The sequence below is a fragment of the Nilaparvata lugens genome, chromosome 12 (assembly GCF_014356525.2).
Source record: "Nilaparvata lugens isolate BPH chromosome 12, ASM1435652v1, whole genome shotgun sequence".
Taxonomy (NCBI): Eukaryota; Metazoa; Arthropoda; class Insecta; order Hemiptera; family Delphacidae; genus Nilaparvata; species Nilaparvata lugens.
The window spans coordinates 8,295,266-8,309,983 of NC_052515.1; the positions used below are offsets into that span (position 1 = coordinate 8,295,266).

The 14,718-nt window shown below is 36.3% G+C and overlaps 1 protein-coding gene across 2 annotated transcripts in view; it reads right to left on the reverse strand.

Annotated features, from left to right (window-relative positions):
* LOC111046542 (ubiquitin-protein ligase E3A) overlaps positions 1-14,384 on the reverse strand; it is a 45,281-nt gene extending 30,897 nt beyond the window's left edge. The window contains exons 1-6 of one of the 2 annotated variants that reach the window (XM_039438863.1): positions 14,114-14,384; positions 13,401-13,511; positions 11,363-11,564; positions 7,638-7,929; positions 3,988-4,199; positions 813-1,026 (exon numbers count right to left, since the gene is read on the reverse strand). In XM_039438863.1, the coding sequence (XP_039294797.1) occupies positions 813-1,026; positions 3,988-4,199; positions 7,638-7,929; positions 11,363-11,564; positions 13,401-13,417 (937 nt within the window). In that variant the 5' untranslated portion in view covers positions 13,418-13,511; positions 14,114-14,384. The remainder of the gene's footprint in view (positions 1-812; positions 1,027-3,987; positions 4,200-7,637; positions 7,930-11,362; positions 11,565-13,400; positions 13,512-14,113) is intronic. The other variant, XM_039438862.1, reaches the window with a different exon arrangement.
* Positions 14,385-14,718: the final 334 nt, after the last annotated feature.

The following is a 14,718-nucleotide window of genomic DNA, read 5'->3' on the forward strand; positions in this document are numbered from 1 at the left end:
TGCAATTTTGCAGATCAAACCAAAATTTTGATTTAATTAGTTTGATTCATTTATTTATGAATACAATTCCAAATCATAAATATGATTAGGAAAGAACAACAGGCTTGACCCAAAACTATTCCTATTCTATTCCTAAAATTTGATATTAAATGACATGTCCAAAAAATAGGTTATGTTTTACTGTTAAAAGATCAAATTCAATTTCAGTGAAAAAATATATATGAGCTAGAAATTTTCAAGGATTAAAACACCTGATTATAGTCAAATATTACACTCAATTATCACCACACATTAAATAAATTAAGTTATTTCGAAAAATGTGGAAGCCAAAAATGTACACAACTTTTAAATAAGAACATTTGGTTCAAATCAGAACCGAGAATAATGAAAATTTAATATTTCAATATTAAGCTGCAATATTCTATTGCATCAAACTGTAATTCAAAACTTGAAAACATTGAATTATTTAGAAATTTAGAAACCAAATAAAAACCAAACTCACTCCTTGATTTTATTCTTGAATAATGTTTTGTGATAGAAAACTGATCATAACAACTTCAATCTGTTAAAGCTGCGTTTACACCAAACTTATTAACAAAATGTTAATAACTTAATCCTTATAGATTCTATTAGATTGAACGGAACTTGACAAACACATGTTCATCATGTGTATGATAAGTTATTTTCAATCTAATAGAATCTATAAGTATTAAGTTATTAACATTTTGTTAATAAATTTGGTGTAAACGCAGCTTAAGATTACTTCCTGAAAAATGGAATGTTCTTGATTAAAATTGAATTGCTCGACTTACTGGAGAGTGTAATAAGAGCCAGCACGAGAGCACTCTCGACTATGCTGCCGAACAGCGAGAACAGCTGACTGTAGGCCCGGCGAACACTCTCAAGGTCAACCGCTGTGTGATCCGAGGTGGACTCCAGTTCGTTGCTGCTGCCCTCTCCGCCGCTGCACTCATCTGCACTCACCGACGATTCGTCCTTCTCTTTCTCTCCTTCTAGTTGACGCACCTGGCGAGACAGAGACACAAATAGTTAACTCAAATTCAAATTCATTTCACACTTATACACACATTTACAAGAATCAAAATGAACTTCAGCATTACAATACAATTCAACTAAAAATAAATAATATACGATAAGTGAAAACTGGTCAAAATGATAGACAGAACATCTATCCACAGAATCCACACTCTCTCCGTCTCACCTTCTAGTTGACGCACATAGCGAGAGAGACAAATATTGTATCAATCAAAACGAGAGACAGAACATCTTTCCACTGAGTTCACAGACTGTTGTCTGCCGGTGATTTCTATGATTTGTGTATTTATTTACTCATCCGTCACTGACGATAGGTCCTTCTCTTTCTCGCCTTCTAGTTGACGCACCTGGTCAAACAGAGAGACAGATAGTGAAGTGGTTGAAATGAGAGATAGAACATCTTTCCACTTAGTTCACAGACCGTTCTACCGGTGATTTCTATGATTTGTATATTTATTTTTTATTTACTCATCCACCACTGAAGATGAGTCCTTCTCTTTCTCTCTTTCTAGTTGGCGCACCTAGCGAGACAGAGACACAAATAGTTAACTGGTGAAAAAGAGAGACAGAACATCTTTCCACCGAATTCAAGGACAGATCTACCGGTAATTTCTATGATTTGTGTATTTATCTATTCATTTGCTTTTCGGCAACACGACACGTCAGAGCAGAAAGCTCTCCAATTGGCTGATTGTCTTATTCCTTTTTTTCAATAAAAATGAAGTGTTAGTATGCGATTGGTCTTGCAAGACCTGGCGATACATTGTCATTTGTGATAAATAATCAATCAATCAATCAATACGCCAACCCAATAAGCCAAACGGAGATTGGAATCGGATTGGTTGATTGGGTTGGCTTATAGACAATCGACAATCAGCCAATCGGAGAGCTTTCTGTCCTGTCGTGTCGTGTCGAAGAGGAATCAGTAATTGTGTGAAAACGACAGTTAGCGTAGTTAGAGTTTGGGGTTTTGTATCTACGATTCCTACGATTAGGGTTGTGTGACAGAGAGGACCAGGAGTCCTAACTCCACCCTAATCAATCAATCAATAATTCCTCTTTGTTCAATACTTCGCTTCTCTATACAAGGTTAACTTGATGTTGTAATATTTTTAATGTTCCAGTAGTTTAGTTGTTGTTATTGGTGGTTTTTTCTGTTTTTACACTGTTCAAGTCGTTTCGACTGAAGAAAACATAGCAGTTTCTGTGTGCCCTTTCAGGTCAGGTGTACTCAAACACTGTTCGTCAGACAGTCGTATAGGACATGTGAAACGTAATACCTAGTCCACACTATCGCCCAGTCGCTGGCCAGTGGTTTGCCAAGTTGGTCTTGCCATCCACAATGCAATGGGACCATTATTTGTGGATGCTCGGCTGGCCACTCGCCTTCACTCCACAGAAATCACAGCGATGGCAAGCGAAGACTTCACTAGCAAGCACTGGCAAACCACCAATCCATACTCTGGCGCTCGTTGTCATTGGGCGATAGTATGGATGCGGCATTGATTCTTTATTGATTGATTGTTTATCACAAATGACAATTTATTGCCAGGCCTTGCAAGACCCATTGCATACTAACTCTACATTATAATGGAAACAAGTAAAAATTTAACGTATTCAGAACAGAGAATAGATATGTAGATGAGTAGATAACTTCTAGAAACAAAGAGAGTGGCATTACGTTAGTTGTCAGCCTTATATCAGGAATCTCCTCATATTCTTGAATATAATCTTATCATGTCAGGAGAAGTCGTACTACCGACATTTTAGGGCCGGTTTCCGAGCTCGGGATTTAGCTAAGTTCTAGAATTCAACTCGCTTTAAACTCTGGAGTCAGAAAATTGGCTTTCCGAGTCAGAGCGTTAACGTTGTTGAGGACTTAAATAGACTCTGGAGTTTAGAGATTATGTTAGACCCTGGAGTTTATAATTTCGCTTTCTGAGTTAAGGTCTTATAAGTACAGGACTTAAATAAGATTCTCACCTCTTTCCGAGTCAAGGATTTATCGAAAATCGTCAAGTCCAAGACTTAAAACAGCGTGATTTTAAACCCTCGACTAGGGGAGGGTTTAAATTCAAATTCTAGACTTAACTGAGCAAACGCAATTCAGTTATAGTTTTGGAGTAGATAAAAAGCCAAATAGATATCATGGATTACCTAAATTATTTGGATTAGTCCATCTAAATTCATAATTTATAGTCTGCAAGTTCATTTTGGAATAAAATTGTATCAGAAATATGCGTAAAAAACTAACCTCATTTTACGACTGTGACAACCTAAAAATGTTCAAGCAAAATAATACAAGGATTGCCTTGGAATTTGTATTCCAATCTGAATGTTATTATTCAATGTCATATTCAACATATTAATAATAATAATAATAATAATAATACATTATTACTCCACTATTTTCAAAACACTAATTAAATTTTTATTCCAAAATCACTGGTTAGGATCAATGATCAATAATAGCAACGTAAAATGAAATGTTTATTCATTCACCTTTCAAAGGTATTGCTTTGAATAGGCCTACAAAGAAATCGAAACGTATTATTACAATACTGTATAGTTTGGAGAGCATGCTCATTTGAATTGTCCCGCTGTAATCAGCTGTTTCCGTTTTGCTATAATGCCAACAGCAAAATATTGTGAATTTCCCTCACGTTCACTGCCTTAAAGTCCTGGACTCAAATAAGTCGAGAACTTGATAGACTCCGGAGTTTAGAAGATAAAATCGTGACTCAGAAAGTCAATTTAGACCCGAGAGCTTATTTTAGTCCTGGACTCTGATCAGATTCTGATTAGTCCAGAACTTATAGATCCCGAGCTCGGGAACCGGCCCTTAGTCTACTTTAGAAATGAAACTTGAAAAATTTCAACATATTCCTTAATAAAAAATTGAAAATATTCGGAAAATCGGTGGAAACTCACCTCCTCCTTTTTCATGGTGGCCAGCTGACTAGGGGCGAGCATCTCGGCTGGCGGCGAGTCGCTTTTCAGGAACGAATTTCCCAGATTTTCCGGACTGGAGTAGACTTCACCAAGCACCCGAATCAGCCTGAGATGCGAGTTTTCCGCCTTACAGGTTTCCATCACTTGCAGCAGTTTTCTTTCGTTGAGAACCTCGTGGTGGTGGTGATTGCCTGGGGGGGACGAAGATGGACAAAAAGCGTAACAAGAGCTGCGAAGGTAGGAGGGGAGCGAGTAGAGTGAGGAGGTGTAGGGGGAGGCGGAGGAGGAGTGGGTGGGAGAGGAGTACAGGGAGGAGGTGTAGGGGGAAGGGGAAGTGAGGAGGGTGGAAGAATAGGTAGAAGGAGAATTAAGAGAGGAAGAATATGGAGAGGATGTGTGTGTGGATGGAGAATTGTGGGAGGATGTATAGGTAGAAGGATGGGAAGAGGAATAGGTAGAAAGAGAGGAAGTATGGGTGGAAGGATAGGAAGAAGAAGAAGCAATGCGGGAAGGAAAGTGAGTGGAAAGATAGGAGGAGGAAGAGGAATAGGTAGGAGAATTAGGTGAGGAAGTAGAATTGAGAGACGAAGTATTGTAGGATGGATAGAAAGAAGAAGTAGAAGTAGGGTAGGAAAAGGAAGTATAAGTAGGATAAGAGGAGGAATTTAGAGAGGAAGTATTGATAGAAGAAGAATTGAGAGGGGAAGTGTATGTGGAAGAATTAGAAGAAGAACCAAGAGAGGAAGTGGACGTAGGAGAACTGAGAGATGAAGTGCATGTAGAAGGTGTAGAAGAGGAGGAGATAGAAGTAGAATTGGGAAGAGAGGAAGAAGAGGTAAGATGAGAACTATGAGAAGCATGGGACGAAGGAGATGAGGATGAATAGGTGGAAGGCGAATATGAAATGGATGAGGAAGAAAGTGAGGTGTGGGAGGGGGATGAAGAAGTAGAAGAAGAATACGAAGAGGGAGAATAAGTGGATGATGAACGAGAAGTATTAGAATAAGGAGAGTACGAACTAGATGAAGAAGGAGATGAATATGAAGAAGAATAGGCAGAGGATGCAGATGAATTATGAGGTGAAAGATACGGAGACAAATACGAAGGAGGTGAAGAAGAAGGAGATGAATTCAAAGAAGAGTAGGCAGATGATGAGGACGAAGAGGGAGACAAAGGATACAAAGAAGTGGATGGATTCAATGTAGAAGATGGAGAATAGGAAGAAGAGGCATAGGCAGAAGACGAAGAAGGAGAATACGTGGAGGGAGATAGATACGAAGAGTGATGGGATGTGGGAGAAGAAGAATACAAAGAGGGAGGAGAATAAGTTGATAGTCTTTGGGAGGGTTTTGCGTCGTTTCGGTAACGGTGGTTCTATAAACGTATCTTTTGGGATCCATGGTCTAGATTTAAAATAGCAGTTTTTAAATATGAAAATAATTTATTTTGAATAGAACTGTATGTAGGCTAATCAAATCTATATACCAAGATAGTCGAATATGAACGTTTAGATTGACAGTTTATATTGTATTAAGCACAGTCACTGAATGTTTCTTGAATATTTGTTTGTCAATGTGCTCGGAGTTTTATCTAGTTCTCGATTAGTAGAGTGTTTCTAGTATCAAATGAATACTATTCCCTTGAATAATTATCATATGAAATATTTACAAAGTGAAAGATATGGAATAGTTACAAAAAGAAATTCACTAGTTCAGTTCACAGAGTAAGTAGGCCTACTTGGAACTTCAAATATATTTCAAATAAATTTTTGGATAATTAAAAAATCGAATTAAAACTTTCGAAACTGCAACACTTTAAACATCATAATTTAAAACTCGATTCTCACTGAAGACAACAAATAAATTGAAAAATTTAAACTGTCTCTCAAAGAACACGATGTTCAACTATATGATTGATTTTTATAATATCACAAAAATATCCCAGATTCGAAGACACTACACTACATGAGATCACTTAAAATACAAGTTTGTAAAGAAAATATAACAAAATTTGATCAAATATCACAAATAATGAGAATATATTAGTAATATAATGTTTTCGTTAATCCTTTCAATTTCATTCTATCCTAGTTATCTCAAGTTGCAGCGTAGGAACATGTCTTTCTAAAATCACAGAGTCTAAAGTCTCAAATCACCACGAACTCAAGGCCAATGAACTCAAATTATAAAATCATTGACTAACCTACAAACTTTTCGAATTTCAAAAGCACTAGACAACTCCTGAATACACCCTCACTTCTATTGAACTTCAATTTCTAAATAAATTCAGTTTGTTGACTAGAATAAGATTAGGTGACAAAAAACTTCAACTTTTCTATCCGCTTATCCAATCACAATTTAGGAGTCCAATGCTCTCTAAAATTCTAACGAAACTGATCAGAAACTAGAGGCGAATGATGTGTGGAGGAAGAATGAAAGTGCAAAATAGAGGACAGCTAAGAAGGGGAAGAGAGGGAATAAATAGAACAGTGACTAAGAAGGAGGGAGAAGACGGAGAAGGAGAGAGGCGTGAAGTAAAAACCATACGTCACAAAGATGCTACCGCTAGCTAGGTCAAGGGAATTACTAAAATAGAATTGACAATTTTGTTACAAAATCATCCAAAATTTAATAGTTCATCTTTTGTTGCTGAATGACATTTTTGTCTGAAATCTCGATAATTCCGGGTTCAAACAAAGATTTCATGGATATTCTGCCAAAATTATACTCCTTGTACTTGGCGGAGTTCCAATGAACACATTTTGTACAAACTACGCTGTATGATGTGAATAGCTTATGTAGAACTGCCTTGTTCTAGTCATAAATAGATTTATTTATAATGTTTTTATTGTGTTGAACAATACTCATGAAAACACTATATGTAAACTACAGTGGAAGATGTTTTAATTTCAACTATAATTACGTAATCATTATTATGTATGATCACATTCATATTGCAATCATGAATAATAAAAATGATAAATAAAACTATTCTTGACATTTGGATTAACTATGAGCAAAACTAATGGATTGTGTGACATTGAAAAAAAGACTTAAGGAGTTTCTCAAAGGAAGGTCCATGTATGAAGTATGTGAATTTCTTGAAACAAAAGACTCAGACTGGCTGTGAAAAAATATACTGAATCTATTTTTGAAACAACAAATATTATTAATGATTATGTTCTTTATAGTTACCAAACAATTGTAATATTTTTTGACAACAATAATTAGGCTACTGTTCTTGAAGAATATGTAATAAAGAATTTTGACTATTGACTATTAACTAATACCTAAATGACACCCTGCATCAAGCTATATTTTGTGACTGATTTTTCATTCTATTATAGAACAATAAATTTAATAAATTCAATAATTGTCAATGGAAAATGTTGTTATTCAATAAAACATGAAGAAGGGTACCTTCTTGAGGATTTTCATTTCATTTCAATAAAAATACACATTCATGTTTTGAAAAATCTATTATTCCTTGAAATTAAGTCAATCTGTGTGATTTTTGTCATTTCATTTCAATATAAATACACATTTATGTTTTGAAAATCAATTACTTTCTCAAGTCAATCAGTGTGAGTTTTGAATTAAAATCTATAATTAATATGAAAATCAACTCACTTGTCGACGACTTGCTCTGTACATCGTTGTCGACGTTGGCGGTGGCGGTAGTGGCGTTGTGACGCTCAACCTCCTGTCCGCACCTGGCACTCGGCTGTTGGTGCTGTTCGGTGCGAGCAACCTTGGGCGCCCCCTCGCCCTCTTCCGCCCGGAAACCAAAGGTATCCGGCCCCATACTGCTGCCGCCTCCGGCCCTCAGCCTGCCAGCGCCAGCGCCCAGGCAAAGGACGGCCTCCTGCCGGAACAGCCGTATCGCCAGGCCGGCCGCCTGGTCTGGGGTCAGCCCTTTTACCTACAAAAAAATAAAATATCCGATAAGGAAATGATGAAAATTGAACCTGCCAAACAAAATACGGTACCGGATAAGAAAATGATGAATAGGCCTATTGATTATGGATGTGCTTTGTATATTATATATTATGTTGTATGGAAAGGCAGTGACAGAAACAAACAAACAATTGAATAAAAACACAAATATGTTGTCAAATTCTACACCGGTGTGGTCACGAAACCATGGTCGTGTACTAAATAAAACAGTGTAGAATTTGACAACATATTTGTGTTTTTAATCAATTATGGAACGGTTCTACAATATTGACAATGACTCAGTTGAATTTTAAAAAAGATAACAAATAAACAATTCGTAAATGCAAATTTTTGAGCCAGAGTATGTCCTCGTCATCTGCTACATGCAACTTCTGTAGCCCTCCCACAAGTTTTGTCAATAGACACTCGGCAATGATGTGGTTCATGGTTTGCTCCTGACCACATTCCCAAAGAGGCGTGTCAGATAAACCCCATCAATGCATGTTTTGGCATCTCCCCTGTCCATTTCTGAATCTGGTCTCACCCACACCTGGCGAGGCAGTTCAAAACCATTCACTCTCCTAGTTGTATCATCAACTATGTCCTGTTCCTCACTGAAACAGACTGTCAAGCCTCGGGCCACTCTTGATGTGTTTGAGGGTTTGCTGACTGTAAGGGGGGGGATCTGCCAGAAAGATTTGCTTGATGATTCGAAAGTTATGGAAAGTAGATGGGAGTTATAAACCTTAAAAGTCCCCTGCAGTCAGGGACACTAGTAGCGTCCACTAGCTGCTATGAGAAGGCGGAATCGGAAGTGTCCGGAACTCAAATGTACATGACATTTCCAATTCAGTAGTAGTGGACGCTACTTTTGTCCCTGTGTGCTACGTGCTTTTGGTTCAACTATACCAAATAATATGATTAATGGTGATTTAAATGTTACATTTTTGTTTCTTATTTAGTTTATCAACCGTCAAAATTCGACATCTTAGTTAATGTTGTTTTTGAGAATGGACTACATTTTAGAAAAGTTAGAAGAACTTTATCATCATAGAACTATGATGAACTATATCATCATGAGAACTATCATTCATCATAACGGAACCCTATTTCATACTTTTTGATGTTATCTAAATTTTGGAGAGGAATAGTGCACGTTATATCCTTATTTTTCTCTCCTAATCTTTTTTTTGTAATTAAATAGAATAAATTAGTAAATCACAAGAAATGTTGAAATTATTGGAGCGGCGTGAGGATAGCTAACCTTTTTATTATGTTTAACCCATATACTCTTACAAATTAAAGTTTAGTAGTGAGTGGCTGGATCAGTAAAAGTGATCAGAGCAGTGAAAATATGATTCTCATGAGATCTGATCAGACTATTCACAATCAGCAAGACCGTGCGAGTTTTACCCATTAGAACTTATGGGAATAATATTATTTATTTATTCATCATTTTCAATCAACTCAAGGACAAAAAAACAGACTACAGTCCAAAACTTCTTTTCATCCCAATTTCATAAAATAAATTGTCCAAATAAAAGTTATGCGCGACTTTTCAATTCTTCACCAATTTCCACATTGAAACAAAACACAGACACTTGAAACAATTATTAATTGTTTATTTTTTAATTATTTCTAATTAATTATTCCCACAATACCGGCCATTTTATCCGACACGAGTATCCAGCGTTTCAACTTGAAAGAGAATTGAATAAGACGACGCTAGAGGTCTCTTCACATTACGCTACGCTACGCTGAAATACGTCTTTGGAAGACGTAGCTTAGCTTCCAATGTTAGGATATAGGATGACTACATCTTCCGAAGACGTATTTCAGCGTACCAAAGCGTAATGTGAAAAGACCTCAAATTCAAAAAGAAAATTATAATGTCAATTTAAAAAGTATGAAAAACTATTAATCAGAATGAATATTGAATGCAATATTTGGATAACGATAGTATAATATTGTAATGTAGGCCTAACTAAATATAAATCGGCCGTGTCACAACAAATAATAGTCGACTCTCTCAAAATTATATAAAATAATATCCTTCCCATAAACACACGACTATGAGAGACTACCAGCGTCATATAGCTTCACGAAAAATAACTAAGTGGACTGTCAGCTTGAGTTTATTTATTTTCTGTAGATACAATTAGAAATAATATAAATATGATCGGGAAAGAACAACAGGCATGGCCCAAAACTATTCTGTTCCCAAATTTCAATAATGAATAACATGTCCGAAGAAATAAACAGTTAAATTTGGGAAATGAACGGCCTATACAATGGGATATCTTCTTATGCTATCTTTTCTCTCAACTGTAGTGAGATACATCTCTGGCATCACATACACATAGCTTTACAAAAAGAACTACGAGGGCTATCAGCATGAGTTAACAGTGAAATTTGGAACGTAACGTCCTATATAATGGGACATCTTCTTATGCTCCCTTTCCTCTCAACAGTGGGGGGATTCATATCTGGTGTAACATAGCTTCACGAAAAAGAACTACGTGAACTATCAGCTTGAGTTAACTTGAGCTAAATTTGGAGCATAAGGTGGGCCGTCCACTAGAACCGTTTTCGTCCGAACTAGCATCGGCCGAAAACTACCGAACGCGACCGAACGATCCCCCAACAAAGAAAGGAATAGATGCTCGTCCATTGCAACAGGTTCATACGGCCGTCTCCAGCCGATCAATTTTTCGATCAGAATTGAATGGGACTAACTAGTCGAGCTGAGACAACAAAATGTTCCTAACCTAAAATTGTTTCACAGTATTGTTTGTTTTAGTTTTTAGAAGTTGTTCTGTTTTATAAAGTTGCAGCTATGGACAATCAAAACTTGATAAGTTTGGTTCAAGAGCATGTTCCATTGTGGGATAAGCGAGACAAAAGATATCATCGTCGTGATGTGCAAAGGAATCTGTAGACAAAGATTGCTGAACAAATAGGATCTAAAGATAAGATTATTATAATGAATAACTAATGTAGTGGATATATGTTTGTTCAGTTTTCAAAATCTCAATATAATCATTGTTTATGAAAAATGTTGGTGGCTATGATAGTATTTAATTCAATAATTGGCAACCAGCCTACTACTGAACTAGACTGACATAAATGGTTCCAATGGACGACCATATTCGGCCGAATTAACAATTGGCAGATTCGTCCGATCCAAAGGTCGAACGGATCGGTTGAATAAGGTTCCAGTGGACGGTTACCCTAAACGTCACGTCCTATATCATGGGATGTCTATGTATAATTCCCATGGGATATGCATATCCCATATCTGTGGGATTTGCTATAATCTTTCTATCCATATTTTTCTGGATTTCATCTTATCTCTATTTTACACATAATATATCTACTGGTCTATTTTTCTCTATGATTGTGCTTTATTGATGACTAACCTTTCCACTAGACGCACAGTACTCATTCTGACAGTTTGAGTTGCCACAACCGTCAATCAGCTGATAAAAGTAACTTTCAATAAATTGCTTGACTCTGGCCGCTGACCGTTTCATGGTGTCTCCGCCACTCTTCACTACTCCTCCTCCCCCTACCGGCTGCTCCTGGCTATTGTAGCGACCTCCTTGCGAACTACAACCTCCACTTGTAACAAAATCAACAGAAACCATCAATTAGTAAATCAAAGCGACAGAATCATACAGCAAAACCACCAAAAAATACCAAGCAAAATCACACGGCAATGACACAAAAAATAAACAAAACCTACACAAACTAACATGATTATTTGTAACGTTAATACTAGACAAATGCATCAATTTTCTACTGCCAATTGGAAATCACACAAACATGAGCAGGAATAATACAAAAATACACATATTTATTAATTTATACATTGATGGATACAATATCATTCTCAACTATGAATGATTAGGAAAGGAACAACAGGATTGAATATCACAATTTCTGATAATTTTGAACCCTTCAAGATCATTGATCTATAAAGCTGCGTACACACTAAAGGTGCATTTTCGTTTGTGTGTAAATTTCCGCAGTCGACGACGGCAAGCATTGTTGACATTCATATTGTCCAAATTTCAAGTGTGCTGAAACAGCTAATCAAATATCTTTTCATTATTTGTCTATATTATTTAAGAATTAAACATTTCTAATAATATCAACATATTGCCATTTGAAAGTATAAACTCAACGTGCCCCATTAAAACATAATTGAACATAATCTTTTAGGTTATGTAGACAAATTGAAATCCACCCAATCTGAGATTCTCTCCCTATTGTGGTCGACGACGGCATTTACGCACAAACAAAAACCCAGCTTTAGGGGGTTATTATTATTAGCGTATGGCTTTGAATGGTGGGGAGACCCAAGGGTAGTTCCACCTCGCCGTATAATTATAGTCCAAAGTTCCCTAAAATGGGAAACCGGACACTAAGGTTATAGGGGGTGATGCGTATTTATGTACAAGTACACACTTGGTTATGAATGACGAAGCGCGCAGATGAGAAAAACTATGGAAAGAGCAATAGGAACTCTCACACTGGTTGCGTTCAGTATGGGTAGCTACAGACAAGTTACAACGTGTTTCAATAGCTCTTTCCGGTTTTTGTTTTTCGGCACATGCATTTGCAAATTTATACGCATTCAAAGTGATCACACCCTAGGTGGGTTCCAAACAAACGGAAAGAGATTTTTTAACTCATGATTCATATTCAGAGGAGATGGCTCAAGTTTTCCCAAAAGGAGTAGCAGGCGCATGATTCTCACTTATCTAAGCGATAGCTTATCTGCTCGAATACTGAGTCAAACTGCTTCTCCAAATAAAACAAAAATAATTTAGAATAATATTGAGAGAAAACTTTCTTGCAGGTCATTTGAAGCCGACATTTACGATCATTGATTTATTATTATCATTCCAGCAATAGTCCATGCATAAGTCAAACGCTAATACCGGCATCATCATCAGCATAAGAGGTATTATGATGAGAGATTAATTAGTCAACCTTTAGAGCTGAAATAATTTAGGCAACCTTCCTCTAGTTCAAGTAACATGATTGTATTGATAATAGCACATACGTTCAATATCATTCATTCCCGTGTTTAGGTTTAGGAATGAAATTATGATGATTACAATGAGTACCGGTATCAATAGAGGATTAGACCTACTAATTTTGTAAGACACAAGGAACATAACATTTGCTTCAACAGAGGGGGTTAACCGTATCAATGCTATTTGTTTGGACCAAACAATTAAATAAAATGGAATAATCAGGAGCTAATTGTTGCAGGAGGTAAGCTCTAGCTGTTACACACAAGTAGGAAAAGTATAAACAAATTTGTTGGAGTATGTTATTGAGTTCGGCCTACTTCACATTTAAAAAATATATTAGTACGGTAAGAAATAAGGGAAGATGGATAGAAGCATAAGACCAATGGTAATTACAAATCTAACTAATCCTCACCTTGAATTTTCATCCATTTTCAAGTCGACTGTTGCTAGAATAGTATCACGTGTAGCTTACGCCAAGACCAAGAGCTTTCTCAACAAGATTTCTTTAGAAAGCCAATGCGAACTAGGAAAGAAAACTGTGCCAAGTCAGAGAATCAAAAACATTCTAGAATTTATTTAGAAAAATGTCTCCGGAAGAGGAACTAACGTTCTTTAGCCTCACCATCCACAGAGGATTATAAAAAACTGAATAAGTAAAATAATTCAGAGATGCAAACTAGAAGGTTGAATATTTTTAAAATAGAAACATTGAACCTAGATTAAAAATGTCAAGAGATTTGATGAAACAAAAAACAAGACAGTTTTCTTGGCAATTGGCACACAGTAAACAACCCAAATTTCCAATGAGTTGTAGTGGAAGTAACCTTCATTAGTTAAAAATAGAATAGAAGGTAGTAACCGAAATGTGCTTTAAAATTCTGGAAACGAGACAGTTCAATGCAAAGTTGAAGGCAACATTTGTTCGTGAGAGACAATAAAAACTAATAGTTAGAATTGAATACTCAGTTTAGAAACGCTTTAGAATACTCATCACAACAGAACTAACCTAACAAATTTTACCAATCATTCTCAACGCTCTAAAGTAATTGACCTGGTAACTAAACAGTATTGTTGCGTACAAATTGGCAAAAGTACATATTTAGAACAAAAATACTCTGAAAATACCTTGAGCTCTCGCCGTCTTCTGTCTCAAATCCCTTGTCCTTTGAGGTCATAGAATTTAATTGTGGGGCAAAACAGACTATCAATCACTTCTAACAACAACTGCACAGGCAAAGGATCAGTTTATACTAAGTTACAAAGTTAATATGATTAGAAGATGTTAGATAATGTCACACATAACGGCATTTACAAAATTTAGCCTGGATTGTTGTAAAAAGATCGATATGTTTTGCCAGGCAACATGGCGGTTGCGTGCTGATGCCAACTGAATTTCGTTGTGTGGTATCTAGATATGTTGTGATTGGTTACCAATTACGAAAGAGCGCGCTATTTGAAAATTTAAAAATGTCATCAACACAGTGCTATTTTTCTTGCAATTAATGGCATTCTATAAATTCTAGAGTTCTTGTCGGCTACGCAATAATTAAATAATTCAAATGTATAAGACTGTGTAATTTTTAGTAAATTAGATTCATGTGTGAATCACTGAGAAAACATTAACATGTAACAAGAGAAGTCTGTTACAACATAATGAAAGAGGTTTACTTCGCAGGTTTAATGTTAGAACAGTTATGATAATTATTAATGTTCCTAGATACAGACTTAGA